At 33.2% G+C, this 15,201-nt stretch overlaps 1 protein-coding gene and 1 non-coding gene across 2 annotated transcripts in view; both read left to right on the top strand.

Moving 5' to 3' along the window:
- The window catches only part of PIP4P2 (phosphatidylinositol-4,5-bisphosphate 4-phosphatase 2), a 54,032-nt gene extending 45,004 nt beyond the window's left edge, over nt 1-9,028 (top strand). Inside the window, exons 6-7 of the mRNA XM_014853410.3 lie at nt 6,533-6,623; nt 7,459-9,028. Coding sequence (XP_014708896.1) covers nt 6,533-6,623; nt 7,459-7,602 — 235 coding nt within the window. The 3' untranslated portion in view covers nt 7,603-9,028. The remainder of the gene's footprint in view (nt 1-6,532; nt 6,624-7,458) is intronic.
- Nucleotides 5,895-5,997, top strand: LOC123275910 (small nucleolar RNA SNORA40). The gene has a single exon (XR_006512081.1). It is a non-coding gene; the product is annotated as a small nucleolar RNA SNORA40 (small nucleolar RNA).
- Nucleotides 9,029-15,201: the final 6,173 nt, after the last annotated feature.

The raw sequence follows: 15,201 nt of genomic DNA, 5'->3' as shown, positions 1-15,201 counted from the left end.
CTTCGAATCTTTTAGATTCAAATCTTTTAAATTTATGGCCATGGCATACAGTTGTGCAGGTTGTATACTGCACAACCCAAAGAGGTTCTATTTACAGTGTTATCCTAGGTTTGCCTATTAGTGTCATATAAAGTATCCCAACAAAGGACATTTTCTACTTATTGACGTAAATGTGACATATAGGCCCATTGCCTAAAAGCCAAAATCAAACTCCAAAACTTCCTAGCAAGGTATATACAACCCTCCAGGTTTAGGTATTTGCCTAACTTCTCTAGTGATATCTTTTGTTATGTTTTCTTCCACCTCAACACATGACCTCTTATGTCCCAGCCTCAACAAATTCTTCTACTTCCATAAATATACAATACAGTTTCTTGCTTCTGTCCTTTAATCTCATTGTGCTAGGCCTATACACAAATGTTCATAGCAGCTTTGTTCTCAATAGTCCCAAACTGGAAACACCCAGATGTTCTTCTGTGGGTGAATGGTTAAACAAACTATGGTACATCCATACCTTGAAATACTAGTTAACAATCAAAGGAATGAATTATTGACACATGCAACAGCTTGGATGAATCTCTCGAGGAATTTATGCTGAGTGAAAAAAGCCAGCCCCACAAGGTTACCTACAGTATGATTCCATTTATGTAACATTTTTGAAATGATAAAATTTTAGAAATGGAGAACAGGTTAGTGATGGTGTAGTGGGTGCAGGGGGTGGGTAGGCAGGAGGGAGGTGAGTGTGGTTATAAAAGGATCCTTGTGGTGATGCTATTCTGTATCTTGACTGCAGTGGTGAATATGTGAACCCACACATGTGATAAGATTGTATAGAATTAAATACACACATACACACACAAATGAGTAAAAGTAAAATAGTAAATCTGAATATTAGTGGATTGTATGGATGTCAATATCCTGGCTATAGTACTGTACCGTAGTTTCCAAGATGTTACCACTGGGGAAAATTGAGAAGAACCCACATGAGATCTCTCTCTGTGTTATTTCATACAACTGCTTACAGTTGTCTCAAAATAAAAAAATTAACAAAAACAATAACTAGGCAGATTTTAAAAGAAACAATAAAACTTCTAGGAATTAAAAACTATGGAGGGGCCGGCCCAGTGGCGCAGCGGTTAAGTTCGCACATTCCGCTTCTCGGCGGCCCGGGGTTCGCTGGTTGGGATGCCGGGTGCGGACATGGCACTGCTTGGCAGCCATGCTGTGGTAGGCGTCCCACGTAGAAACTAGAGGAAGATGGGCACGGATGTTAGCTCAGAGCCAGCCTTCCTCAGCAAAAAGAGGAGGACTGGCAGTAGTTAGCTGAGGGCTAATCTTCCTCAAAAAACAAAACAAAACAAAACAAAAACTATAGAAATTAAAATGCAATGGACAGGTTAAACAGCAGATCAGATTAAGTTCAAAACTAAAGCTGTAGATTGGAAGATAGAGGTAAATAAATTACCCAGAATCCATCAAAGAGACACAGATGAAAGTAATATTAAGAGAAATATATATTAGTGTATCTAATATATGTCTAATCTAGAAGAAAAAAATGAACTGGTTGGGATATTTTGAAGAGATAATCCCTAAGGGGTTTTAGATCTATGAAAGATATGAACCTTTAGATTCAAAAAGAACAATGAAATACATGAAGAATAAACAAATGTGTTATAGTGAAATTGCAGAAAACCTAAGAAAAATAGAAGATATTAAAAGCAGAGAGAGAAATGACAGATTTTCAATATGAAAAAGATAACAGTTCTGTCAGCAAACATCCCAACAGCAACAATGGAAGCCAAAAAACAAGTTTAAAAATACTTCCAAGTACTAAGAGAAATTAACTGTCAAACTGATTTTATGGACCTATCTAAACCATAATAGAATAATGAAAGTAAAATAAAGATATTTTCAAATGCCAGAACCAACCAACCAACAAACAATAACAACAACAACAAAACCAGAGTGCTTACTATCTTGATACCCTCACTAACAAAACTGCTAAAGATGAATTTAGGGAAAATGGAAAAATACCCTGGAAGAAATTTTTGTAATGCAAGAAGAAAAAGTGAATCCAGAAATTGTAAGCATTCATCAGGAACATTGTGTAAAATAGCAAAGACAACAATAATAATAATACTAATGCTAACAAATTTGGAGAAACAAAAATACAATAGAACTCAAATATTGGAGAACAAGAACATGTAAGATGGGAGTGCAATGTTTAGAGTTAAAGATCCTTGTATTTATTAGGAAGGTAGATTTACTAAATGATTTTAGTTTTTAAAAGGCATGTATTTAAAATTTTTAAGTGTAACTGCTAAATAAATAGAAATAAATTGTAAAACTTTCTAAATAGTAGGTGGAAAATGAAATAAAATAATCACAGTCAATCCAAAAGAAGTCCAGAAGAGGGGGTGAAAAATCATAGGAAATACATAAACAATAGAAAGCCAAAATAAGATAGCAGAAATAATGCATACATTTCAGTTGTCAGGATATATATAACTAGACTAAACTTGTCAGATTGAAGTACATCTAATATGCAATTTGAAGAAGAAACACATGAAATATGAGAACATAGAATGACAGTAAAAGGGTGGAAAAAGATAAAACCATGAAACCCTAACCAAAAGGAAAGATATACCAGGCAAACACCAACCAACATGAAAACAGTAATATTGATAGGAGTTAAAATAGCAGAAACTGTTCTTCCTTTCTTCCTTTTGGTAGAAGAATTCTCAGTCTTACTGGCCACTCAGCTAGAGACTACACTTCCTAGACTTTCTTGCAGGTATTTGTGACCATGTGTTTAAGTTAGGGCCAATGGAATATGAACACAAGTGAAGAATATAGCTTCCTGATACTCTCCTTAAAGACAAAACTGCTTGTCTAGATTTTCTCGTGCCTCTTTCAATTGGCTGGAAAAGGCAATTGCAGTAAGACAATTGTTACCCATGTCGAATGAATGGCAGTCGTGGGGCAGAGCTGTCTATCAACCTCAGGCTGTACATTTACCTTCAAAATCTTACATGCAAGAAAAATAAACTTCTTTTTAAGCTACTGTATTGTGGACTTCTCTATTATAGCATTTTAGCATGTGCTCTATTTAGTGTAAAAAGAATTATTTTTATGGTCACTTCATCAGAAACATAAATTCTGAACTTGTGTGCACCAATAATATAACTTCAATATATGTAAAATAAGAATGAAAAATTATAAGGACTGTGCTCTTATAGATCAAGACAAAAACAAAAAGCAAACTTTTAATACTTTTTGAAGAAAACATAGAAAAATATTTTTATGACAGAAATAGGAAAGAATTTCCTAGATAAGGCAAAAAAAAAAGCACAAACCTTAAAGGAAAAGATTGACCATTTTGATTATAATAGAATTACCTTACATTACATTGATTTTGTTAGTAAAAACTCATCACAAAAGATGTTATTAAAACTAAATTTAAAAAAACAGGTTATAAGAAGATACATGCAGTATATGTAGCTGCCCGGAATATTATCTATATTATATAAGTATCATCTGTCAATCAGTAAGCTAAAGACAGCTCAAGACAAAGGGACGATAGATATGAATAAGCAATTAACAATAAAAGAACAAATAGCCAACTGGCATTTGAAAAGATGCTCAACCTTGTTAGAAATCCCTTGCTAGAAATCAGGGATATACATGTTAAAACTACAGTGAAATACCATTCACACTCAGGAAGTTGTCAGTCATCAGGACAATACCAAGTGCTGGTGTTGATCAGGATGTGGGTGGAGCACTGGAAGCTCTCCTATCATTTTGGTAGGGAAATAAATTTGGCATTTATTCAAGTAGAAGATATGTCTTCAATACAACCCAGCAATTCTATTCCTAGGTATATGTCTTTGAGAAATTCCTGCATATGTACGTAAGGAAACATATAAAAGAGTATTCAAAGCAGCTTTGTTAAAAAAATCAAGACAAAAACCCTGACGGTCCATCAACAAGGAGGATGAATAAACTGTGGTATTTTCATGTAATGGAAGATAGTCAAGAAAATGAATGAACTAAATCTCCACATATGAATGTGGACGAGTCTCATGTGGAGTATTGGGGGGGAAAAAAGCAAGTCACAGAAGCATACAGTTTAACACAGACATAAAGTTTTAACTCATGCAAAAATACTACATATTGCATACAAATACCTCATACGTGTTAAAGGTATGAGTGTTTATTATCCATGCTCAAAGTGTTTGTTGGTCATTGCCTTATCCCTGTGATGAGATGTCACTTGGGTTGTAGGGTAGCAGTAGGTTATTTCTTTTCTGGGAAGACTTCCGAGAGCTAACAACTGTTTAAGTTGAGTGTGAAAAATGGGCATGGGTTTTCTAAGCAGAATTCATGTACTGAAGTTAATGTACTAAAGTGTATTCTTTTGGCTTACAGAAAAGCTGTTTCAATATTCACTTAGAACCTTTTGACTTCTTCAATACATAATTCTAATAAACTTAGTTGTATTCTAATTCATGGTAGATTAGACTGCCAGAGGCAAATACACAGGTAAATGAGAAATGGTGGCCAGCTGTGAGATATAAGGCAGGGAAAACAACCAAATGCACATATAGGAATTAAAACTAAAAGTAGTCTAAGGCTAAATATGATATGAAAGCAGTGAATCCTGTGTGCCCTAGTAACTCCAGATAGCAAGCTGTACATTACAGCGATTAAGGATGACCCCAGGTCATCCAGATGTTTATGTTTCACTTAAGTATTCAAGAATAGTTTGATATATATTTACAACAATATTCATCAATTTTTTAAAAAATTTGGGACTTAAGGAAAATCATTTTTCTGTTTTGCCAAATTACCCTCTTTGGAATAGCACATTTCTAAATTATGCCTAGTAAGTGATGCATTTCTGTATTTCATTTATTCAACAGACATTCCTTGAGCAATTACTATGTGCTAGGCATGATGTTGACACTCGGAATACAAAGGCAAATCAGATACTTCATTACATCATTCATTAACACAGTGCCTGATATATGATATTTGCTAATATGTGTATGTTTAGGAAGAGAAAACACTAATTTGGCAGTTTGATCTTTGCTATACTTGTATCATTTTGAAAATTTTGAAAATTAGAAGTGGAGGGAACTGAAAGGTTTTGGATTTGGAACTTCACTTGAGAAGTGTGCTAACAGTATGTGCTTTTTATGGATTTCCCATCGGCTTCTTGCAGTATCTATTAAAAGATTTCAAAAAATTTAGTCTCTTTAGCTTTGTAATCCTAATTCTAAAAAATTATCTTAAAAAAACAATGAAAAGTAAGCACTATGCTTTTAAATGAGGTTTAGATGACATTATTTATAATAATGAAAACACTAAGTGTTCAGTAGTACAGAATTGGTTAAATTGTTATATTCATCCATCAGAATTCCAGTGTGAGAATACTTAATGAGATAGGAAAATGCTTATGCTATATGTATAAGTTATGCTATATGGGCAAGTTACAAATAATGCTTGGAGGAAAATATGCCAAAATATTGAGAGACTATTTATGGTGGTAGGATTATAGGTAATTTTCCTTTTGCTTTTTATTCTTTATTTTCCAAATTTTATGCACTAAGCATATTACAGTTATAACCGTAAAAAAAAAAAAAAACCAATACCACTGTGTTTGTTTTGTTTAATTTGTGGACAAAGACTTAGAGACAGGTGCAAAAAATAAATCCTCTTTTGGGGCCAGCCTGGTGATGCAGTGGTTAAGTTCACGCACTCTGCTTTGGCGGCCTGGGGTCTGTGAGTTCAGAGCCCAGGCTCAGAGCTACACACCACTTATCACCCCATGCTGTGGCAGCATCCTACAAACAAAATAAAGGAAGATTGACACAGATGTTAGCTCATGGCCAATCTTCCTCATCAAATAAATAAGTAAATAAATAAATAGATCCTCTTTTGCAATCCAGATCTCATTGTTCAGTATGGGTTTTGATACAGATAAAAAGGAACATGTGATACCTAAAACAGATTAAAAAGATGAGGGTATTGATAAACATAAAGGCTGATTCCAGGACTGGAGAATTGATAATTAAAAAGCATAGGATATATGGAAATCTCAGCTATATTGACTTAGTATTCTAATTTTAACATTCACATGAAATAAAGATGGCTTCTTTTTTTAGAAAAAAAAATCAAATGCTGTTTGTAAGATAGCACTTATTTTCCATTCTAGAATAGATTTTTTTGGAAATAGATTTTTATCTTGGGAGATCATTATTGACCACAATGATTTCTTTTGGATATTGTCAATGACCAAGGCTTGACCTTTGTTTAAAGCCATAATAATATATCACAAGTTCACCATTTATGATTATGATTAATGTCACTCATTAAAAATGATGTTTTTATGCATGTTCTTGTCTCTCAAATTGAATAAATAAATGGAAGTATACAGGTTACTAAAGCCGTAGATAAGTACTCATAAAGATGAAATGGAGAATCTTCATGGAAATACTTAATGTTCTCTTTTGCTCTCATGAATTTGCAGTTCTTCAGTGGGTAGTGCACTTCCGCGAAGACGCTGCTGTGCATATGTTACCATTGGAATGATATGCATTTTCATTGGAGTTGGATTAACTGTGAGTATTACTCTACTCACTGTTAGAATTTTTTCTCTCAACTTTATCAATAGTAAATGGTGAGGCCTTGGGACAACCTTCAATGACCCCTGCCTGCCTCCGTGGCATACGGGGTCCAGAAGCTTCTGAAGGACTGTGGGCAATCTGAAGCTCAATCCGTGGACCTGCTTTTAATGGAGCTTGCCCATCCAGGTGAAATGGTGTCTTAGGAGCCCTCTGAATATCCTTGACGTTGGGGACTTTGCCATCCACTAAACAAAAGCCTGTTTGTTTTTATTTAGTTCCAGAACCAATTTTGCCGATGGCCAAATCTGAAGCAATGCTTAGTCAGCTATGGAGGTCTGAAAAACCATTCTCTGTTCAAGTCAAGCAGAGATTTATTATCAATATGAGGTTACTTATTTTTAGAGGACACTGAAGCTAAGCAGTTAGCCTGGAGATTATCCCAGGAGAAGAGGAAGGGACTGATCTGTTTTGCTGCCATTTGCTTTCCGTGCTCCTTTGTTCCACCTGGTCCTATATGATAGCAATGTTCCTATTGTGTCACACAATACTAAAGATTTATATAGATTAAATTCCTTTTGGAGATAACATGTTGTAGGGGGCTTTTTTGTTGACTTCATAAAATTTATTGTTAATATAACTAGCAGCATTATCTTATTAAATTTTACTCTGTCAGTGATAGTCAACAAATATACCAACTCATATTTTATAGGAATTTTGTGCCCTGAGGGATATATTTCATAAAAATCACATGTAAGCCAACATGAGTTCTGTAAGCAGATGTTTGCTTAAGGTTTCTAACCTTTTGTTTTTATATTGTTTTTTATTTTAGGTTGGCACCCAAGATTTTGCAAGGCGATTTCATGCAACCTATGTTTCTTGGGCAATTGCTTATCTCTTAGGTTTGATCTGCCTTATCCGAGCTTGTTATTGGGGAGCCATAAGAGTGAGTTATCCAGAACACAGTTTTGCATAAGTTTGTTTATGATTCAGTGATGCAGGTGAGAGTATCTAGCAGTTCTTGATAAGCTACTCTGGACATCTTTAAATCATTTATCCTAATGGATTCCATTCCGGTTTATGTATGAAGTTTCAAGACTTTGGGAGTCTTTTATAAACAAATGCTCACTGCACTACATTATACACAAATAGTTTGTTTTCCTGCTAGCTTTTCAAGCTCTGAATAATAAAGCTATGTCTTCATGTTCTTTACATCTCTTAAAGATATTTTTGGATTTGTCACCAAACATTACATACAACATCACCCTTTCATTATTTTTAAATCAGTTATTCCATTACTTGCTGATCTATGGGTCTTCCTAAGAAGTGTTCATAAATGTTTCTACAATAGCTTCACGTTTATACTTACATTTTTAATTAAACATTATCAAAATTGCTTGCTTTAAAATCTAAATAATATGCATTTTGCTTGAACTGCTTATGGTAACTTTAACCTAAGATCATAGTGACCTTATTCAGGAAAAAATATTGAGTGTACCTTCAAAGACTTGACATTCTTCTCAGATAAAAACCATTTCTAGATACTGTATGCTTGTTTTTTGTTGTTTGTAGAAAGATACAATATTTTGGTAGTAATTTAAAATACAAGAATGAAAATATTTATTTGCCCACAGTTGGACATAATGTTGGATAAATGTTTTTTCTCAAAGATCACAGGACTTTTGCCTTTCATTTTTGTCTGTTTTTTTAATTTACCAATTATAAAAGTACTAGTCTAGATTTATGAAATTTGATGTTAATTACTGTACGTATTCCTTTATAGAGCCTGGAGGAAATATTTCACATAACATGTTTTGTAATACTTAACCATTTAAACAAGGATATATTTACATTGGGTTGCCCTCTTTTTCATTAGATGATGGTAAATTTTTCTTATTGGGATAATTATGGACTACTTACATGTGAAAGGAGCCTATGACGTTTTACACTAGCTAAAATGTTGAGATTAGAGGTAGTTACTCTTACCATTCTTCTCAAATATAGCTGCTCAGATAATTACCCAATTTATTCAAGAAAATAGATCAAAGACAAAAAGCAACATAGTTTTCTAAGAATTCGCTAGGATTTAAGGAATCAGCTCTTGCACTGCCCATCTTTGCAGTTTTGAAAAAGAAGTTGCTTAATTAAGAAGTAATGTTCTAAAGCGGTAATATAGTAGAATTAGATAATGAGATGATTGGAGTAAATTAATTGGCTATTCCAGGGATAAGAATAATATTTTAAATTACTTATGTTCCTGATTAGTATAAAAATGTACTCATCAGAGAGTTTGGAACAAAATACATGTAAACTTCAAAGAGTAAATGATAAATGTATAAATGCAGTAGCTCAGGATTATATGTACCTTTGAAAATACACTAATAAAGATTATTGTTTAAAAATTACCTGTTCTGTTCTATTTTTTATAAATAAGATGTCATTTCCAAAATTGCCTTATCTTACTTTAAAGAGGTTTTCATATTTAAGAATATATATAATATTCCTTTATATAATAGTCACATGTTTTTTCTAGTATTTTTATGGTTTCAGTTTTAAAATATAGATTTTTAAATCCATTTGTAATATACTTGACAAAAAGTATGAAATAAGATCTAATTTATTTCTTTTATTAATGGTTAACTAGTTGTAACAGCATTGTATATTGAATATCGCATTCTTTCCCCATTAATTTGAAATCTCACATTAAATTATATGCTGCATGATCATATTGCTGTTGGACTATAACTTCATCATAGCAGGAACCTTCTTGGCCTTGCTCACTGCTTTATCTCCAGTATTTAGAACCATCCCTAGTGCATACGTGCTCAAGAGCTATTTGTGGCATGAATGAATAAATGATTGAATGAATTGGTATGTTAAATTCTTAAATGCCCTTGGGTCTAGACTTTATATTTTGTTATAGAATGTATAGGTAAATATTTATACAATTGTATATTAAGGAAAAACTTTCCAAGTAAAACCCCAAAGCAGAAATCATATAGGAAAGGATTGATAGATTGTATGATTAAAAGAAAAAGATCTGTATGAAAAAAAATCATAAGCAAAGCCAAAAGATAAATTGGTGAAGATATTTTCAAAATACTAGAAGGAGTTAATCTTTTTAATATAGGAAGGGACTATATGAAAAAGCAATTCACAAAAGAAGAAATACAGTAAGTAATAAAAATGAACTTTCTTTTCAATTTGCTAATAATCAAAGAATGTAAGTTAAAACAAAGAGATACTATTTTTTACCTACCATATTAACAAAGACTGAAAGAGAGTGATTATATCTGTGTAATGTTGAGGATATGGAAAAGTACACACACACACATATTCTTTGAACTAGGAATTTCTCCTAAAGGTGTTATGGATTAGAGAACAAATATGAATGTACAATAATGATTATATTTTTGTTTATAACAGGAACTAAAAACAAGTAAAAGTCCAAAAATTCAATAATATGGGATAAGTGAAATAAATTATGGCATACTCATAGTATAAAATAATAGGTAATCTTAAAACTGTGATGAAATTTCTCATCTATTTAATTGGAAATGGTTCACAAAATATTGTGTGACAAAATCAGATTACAAAAGAAAAATGTAAAAAATTACAAAAAAATTTCGAAAAAAATGATTTTATGTGTATGCATTGAAAAAACTAAGGTAAATTGAACACTTAAGTGTTAAGAGTGATTATCTGAGTAATGGAATATAAATGGCTTTTTAAAAATTTCTGTACTATGTTAACAGTTGGAATGATCTTGATAAGTAGATAAGATAAATAAGATAGATAGATAAGAATGCTATGTCATGAGCACGTCAATATCTGTTACATTTACATTTAGATTCTTGAAGGGTGTTAAAATAAATTTACTAAAATCCAAACCAATGAATTTCATTGATAAAACCTTAAGTTTTAAAGTTAACAAATTATATATTTACACTTAGTTCTATATGAATTGCTATAAATATTTAATTAATTAAATCCAAATTTATGAGACTTTATACTCAGTTTTATGGAAAGTAGAGCTTGCTTTCTAGTGTCTAGTGGAAGACAGAAGTGCTGGGAAAATGATATTTGAAAGAATATACCATACCTACTAATCAGAAAAGGAAGGGTTTGTTTGTCTCCTGCTGTCCAAAGTAGTAAAATGGCTTAGTTCTTCTAGGAAAAGAGGGGGAAAATGGAACCATGGTCAGGTATTCTTGAGCAAGTCATTTGTGAATATACATATGTCGTTTTAGAAGAAAAGATCCTAATAATGACATGTGTCAGATACAGTATTAGCCTCGCAACACATGCTGTTTAATATTCACAGGAACCCTAGGAAGCACGTATTCTTGTTTCTCTTTTACCAGAGGAAGTTGAGGTGCCACTCATAGATCTGAAAAAGTAGATTTTGAGTAGGACAAGCATCTGCATTCAAAACAAGCACTCCTAGATGATTTTGATGTAGGTTTTTCCTGAATCATACTCTGAGAAACACTGTACTACACTATGATGAAAATATACACACATGTTTACATCCACTTTCTCTGGCATTCACATTTTCTCATATAGAAAAAGCTTTGATTGTATTTAAGTAAATACTACCGTTTCTTTTGTTTGGGTTTTGTTTTTTGGTTTTGATCTAGCTATAGTTGTGCTCATATGCTATCGTGAAACTCTACACCCATTTCCATGTTCATGGTCTGCACAAATTGCTATAAAACCTAAATCTGTGTTTATTCGATGTGTTTTTGGTGTACATGTACACATATATGTAATAGGCCCTGAAGAAAAAAACCCTAGTGCTTATTGAGCTGCCTTACATATGTTAATATTTAATTTCTATGTCATTCTTATCATGATTCTACCCTTGAAGAAGCTCAGAGAGGTTGAATTAGATAAAGGTCATTCAGCCTACATATGATAGCGACAGTTGAAATCAGTCTGTCTGCTTCCAAAATGTATCTGCTTTCCACTACAGCATGAGATTTTATTGTGCTTTGCTTTGTAGAGAATAAGTTTTGAATTTTTGTAACCCTGCTGTTCAGTGTCTGTATCTCATCTGTAGAAAGAAAATTAACAAAATGCTTGCTGGAAGTATTCATTTCACAAAGAATAGAATATTCTAGTTTAAAAAAATATTTTTACGACTATGATATTATATCCAACTTTATTAATTTTAGAGCATTTTATATTAACAAAATATTATTACATGTATTTATTTTCTTTTTTATAATTAACAAAATCATAAGACTGAGTAGGAATATTACATATTAAATATGAGGAAATTGACATATGAGTCAATATAACTTCTTTTCTTGTAATAGCAATATTTATTAAAATGATTAAATAGCACAAAATGCTAAAAAAGATTTGTAAAGGCTTTTCACTTTTTAATCCATTTTACATGCTCAGTTACAAATTTAAATAAATACCAAAGTTCTTTATGTTTTGATAAACGTACAAGTGTTTGACTTGAGGCAGAATACTATGTAAAAAGCAGAAAATTAAAAAGCCTATATTCTTTTGGGACTGCCCCACAGAGTAAGGTATTTGATAAAGCTAAAGATCTAAGAAGTGAGTACAGTTTGTCATTTAACAGGTGAGAGTCTTTGATCTACCATAGAAGTGATCTTTTCAGTTTTGTCAGTGTAACTGAAACTCATTTAAGGTGACTTGCTAAATAGGAAGTGAACAAGCACATTGCTCTCGCTGCATTTTTTAAATACCCTGAGTGGCTTATGCATATGGTTGGATATACAGCTACTGAAAGTGCCCAGTGTTCAAAAATTTTTTTCTGAAAAACCTTGCCACATTGTCTGATATTTCTACATCAAATATAACTTTGGCTTAAGATATTGGACACAAATAATCTTGTAGAAAATCTATTAAATTTTTATCAGTTATTAAGCCTTTAGCAAGAGTAAGCTTAGGAGATTTATAGAGAATTCCTTAGCTTAGTAATGTCTTATTTTTTTCCTTGCCTCTTTCTACACACCTGCCTTACTCCTTCCTTTAAAAGTTCCTCTCTACTTATCATCTGCTATCCACAGGTCTCTTTTTACTTCTGCATAATCAATGCAGACTGCAGTACCTGGTTTTCATTCTTATCATAAGCCGTTGATTTAAATGTCAATGTGAATGGCCTATCTTATACTCTGGTCTGGACTCAGTTCTTTGATTCCCTCAAGTCCAGTGACCTTTATCTCCATTCCACTTCTGCTGTTCACCTCTGTAGGTGAATGCCAGATGCTCATACTTAGCACATCTCCATCTCTGAACTCTTACCCTCAGATATCCACTCTGAATGTTTATCTCTTCTTATCCTTACAAAATCCTCACTCTCTTTGTACCACTATTCTTGAATATCACCTTCAACATGTCCAGTTTGATTACTCTTCCAATCTATCATCTCCTTCTATAATTACCATAACCACACCGATTAATGCCACCACACATTTTTGATCTTCAACTGCTCCTCAACATTGCTTACCTGTCTTCAGCTTTCTTTACAAATTTCCCACAGATACTACTTGAAAACTTCAAAGTTCTAAAGGCCCTTACCACTCTTTCCACAGTAGAGCCCCTCCTCTTATAGTGGATGATTTCTTATTATTCTTACCTTTGTCCACCTACACTCTAGATCTAACCCATTCCCTCCTTCCTCCTCAGGGAACTCATGATATCTTTTCATTATTTCTGAGATCCATCTAACTGCCCAAGTCAATAACTGGCATCACCATTTTCACTTCTCTTTCTCACACCCTCTACAGTCCATCAGTTCTCCCTTATTCTCTCTACATGCACTTCTGTCTTTGTGGTCCCTACCTACCTTTGTGGCTCTCATCAACATGGCCTGGGTTATTGTAAAAGCCTATGAACTGGTCCCTTTGCTTCTGTTCTTGTTTTGCCTGCTCCCTGTCCCTCTCCTCAATCCATTTTCCACATTGTCACTTAAGTGATTATTTTCCAAATAATCCTATTATACCCTACCTAAAGTCCTTCAACGTCTCTCCATGTCCATATAAAGGAGATAAAAAACCCTTCAACCTTCTTTAGCCTAACATTGAACCCCTACCCAAGCAGCACCTCATATTTTGTGTTTCTGCAGTATTAAAATACTGGTATTTTTTGGTATTGACTGCTGTTTCATTTCTATATGTCTTTGGACATATCCTTCCGCCTGCAAGGAGTATCTCTAAGTTGGTAAACTCCATTTTATCCTCAAAAATCCAGGCATTACCTCCTGATCCCTGAACACTTCCATGATCCCTCCTTTCCTTCCTCTCCTCCTGGCAGAATTCTTTCCTTGTACTACTTCTATCCCCTGTAAACACTTCTAATACATATACTACCCTGTATTTTACTTAGTAGTTTATAGGTACTTGTAGACTATTGTTCTCTTCTTGCTAATTGTGCCTCAGTCATACTAGTCTTAGTTCAGTTTGTCTTGAATCCTCACTGCCTGGCACATAATAGGCATAGACCTTCAAAACTTGTTTTTTTGCTGAGCTAAGCTGAATGGAACCAAATCTCTATTATAGTTTTTAATGCATTGCTATAATGGTTCTCTCTGTGTATGTATGTATCCTCCACAAAATGCTTTGTAAGTATTTGTGGAATTAGTGAATCACAGGCAGACTGCCGGCAGGAGGTTGATAAGGAGATCATTTGGTAAGCGCTAGATAATGCTACCTCTTCAGCTTTTACCAACTCTCCAGGCTTTCAGTAGCACCACCCAGGCACACAGGCACACTGTGAGTGCTTTTATCTAAACAATTAGATTATTGAATTGGAATTGTCTGTTTGTGTATCTGCACCCTCACTACACAGTACATACCCTGAGAGCAGGAAACCAGCTTGTGTGTGTTACTTGTGCTCATACAGGGTTTTATTGAGTCAATGAAAGGTACTGTGAAGGTAAAGTTAAATAAGATATGAAAATATAATTGTTTATAAAACCTCTACTTACAAGTAATAAGACACATTTAACTATGAATTATTATCCTTCTAATTTGGATTCTTATTTCCACTCTTGCTTTTCCTCAACCCATTCTCCAAACCTTTTTTTAAAAATCAAAGTAAATATTGACTTAGAATTAGAAAAGCAATGCAATGACAACAAATTACAAATTTTAAAAACCTAACAAATGCCACAAATATCAGAAAGTCTTTAAAAATATTTTTAATTAACTACCTGAATTACCCCTATATTTTCCCTGCATTTTTAGTTTTATATTTTTTGATTGCCTCTTTATTTGACAGCAATTTTGTAATGCATTTTCTTTGTGAGAATAAATAATTTGGTATTTTCTCTAGTATAGTTAATCAAAATTTATTTTTTATTATTGAAATTTTAAAAAGCTAATTTCAGTCACACAACTCGATTAGTAATAACATGCCAATTTTTAGTATTGTTAAATTTGGAGAAACCTGTCATGAGTTTCTTATGTGAGCTCTATGATTTTAGGACATTTCAAGTTTTCTTGGGCAGTGTGATTAACCTTAAATGCTCTTTAAATTGCTCATTAACCTGTTGTCAAGGCTCTTGTTGTAGAGGTGTATTATGAGTTCTAGATTA

Source organism: Equus asinus, chromosome 12, assembly GCF_041296235.1.
Source record: "Equus asinus isolate D_3611 breed Donkey chromosome 12, EquAss-T2T_v2, whole genome shotgun sequence".
In the NCBI taxonomy this organism is placed as follows: domain Eukaryota; kingdom Metazoa; phylum Chordata; class Mammalia; order Perissodactyla; family Equidae; genus Equus; species Equus asinus.
Note: the sequence above shows the minus strand (reverse complement) of the source record. Positions and strands in the feature narration are given on the sequence as shown.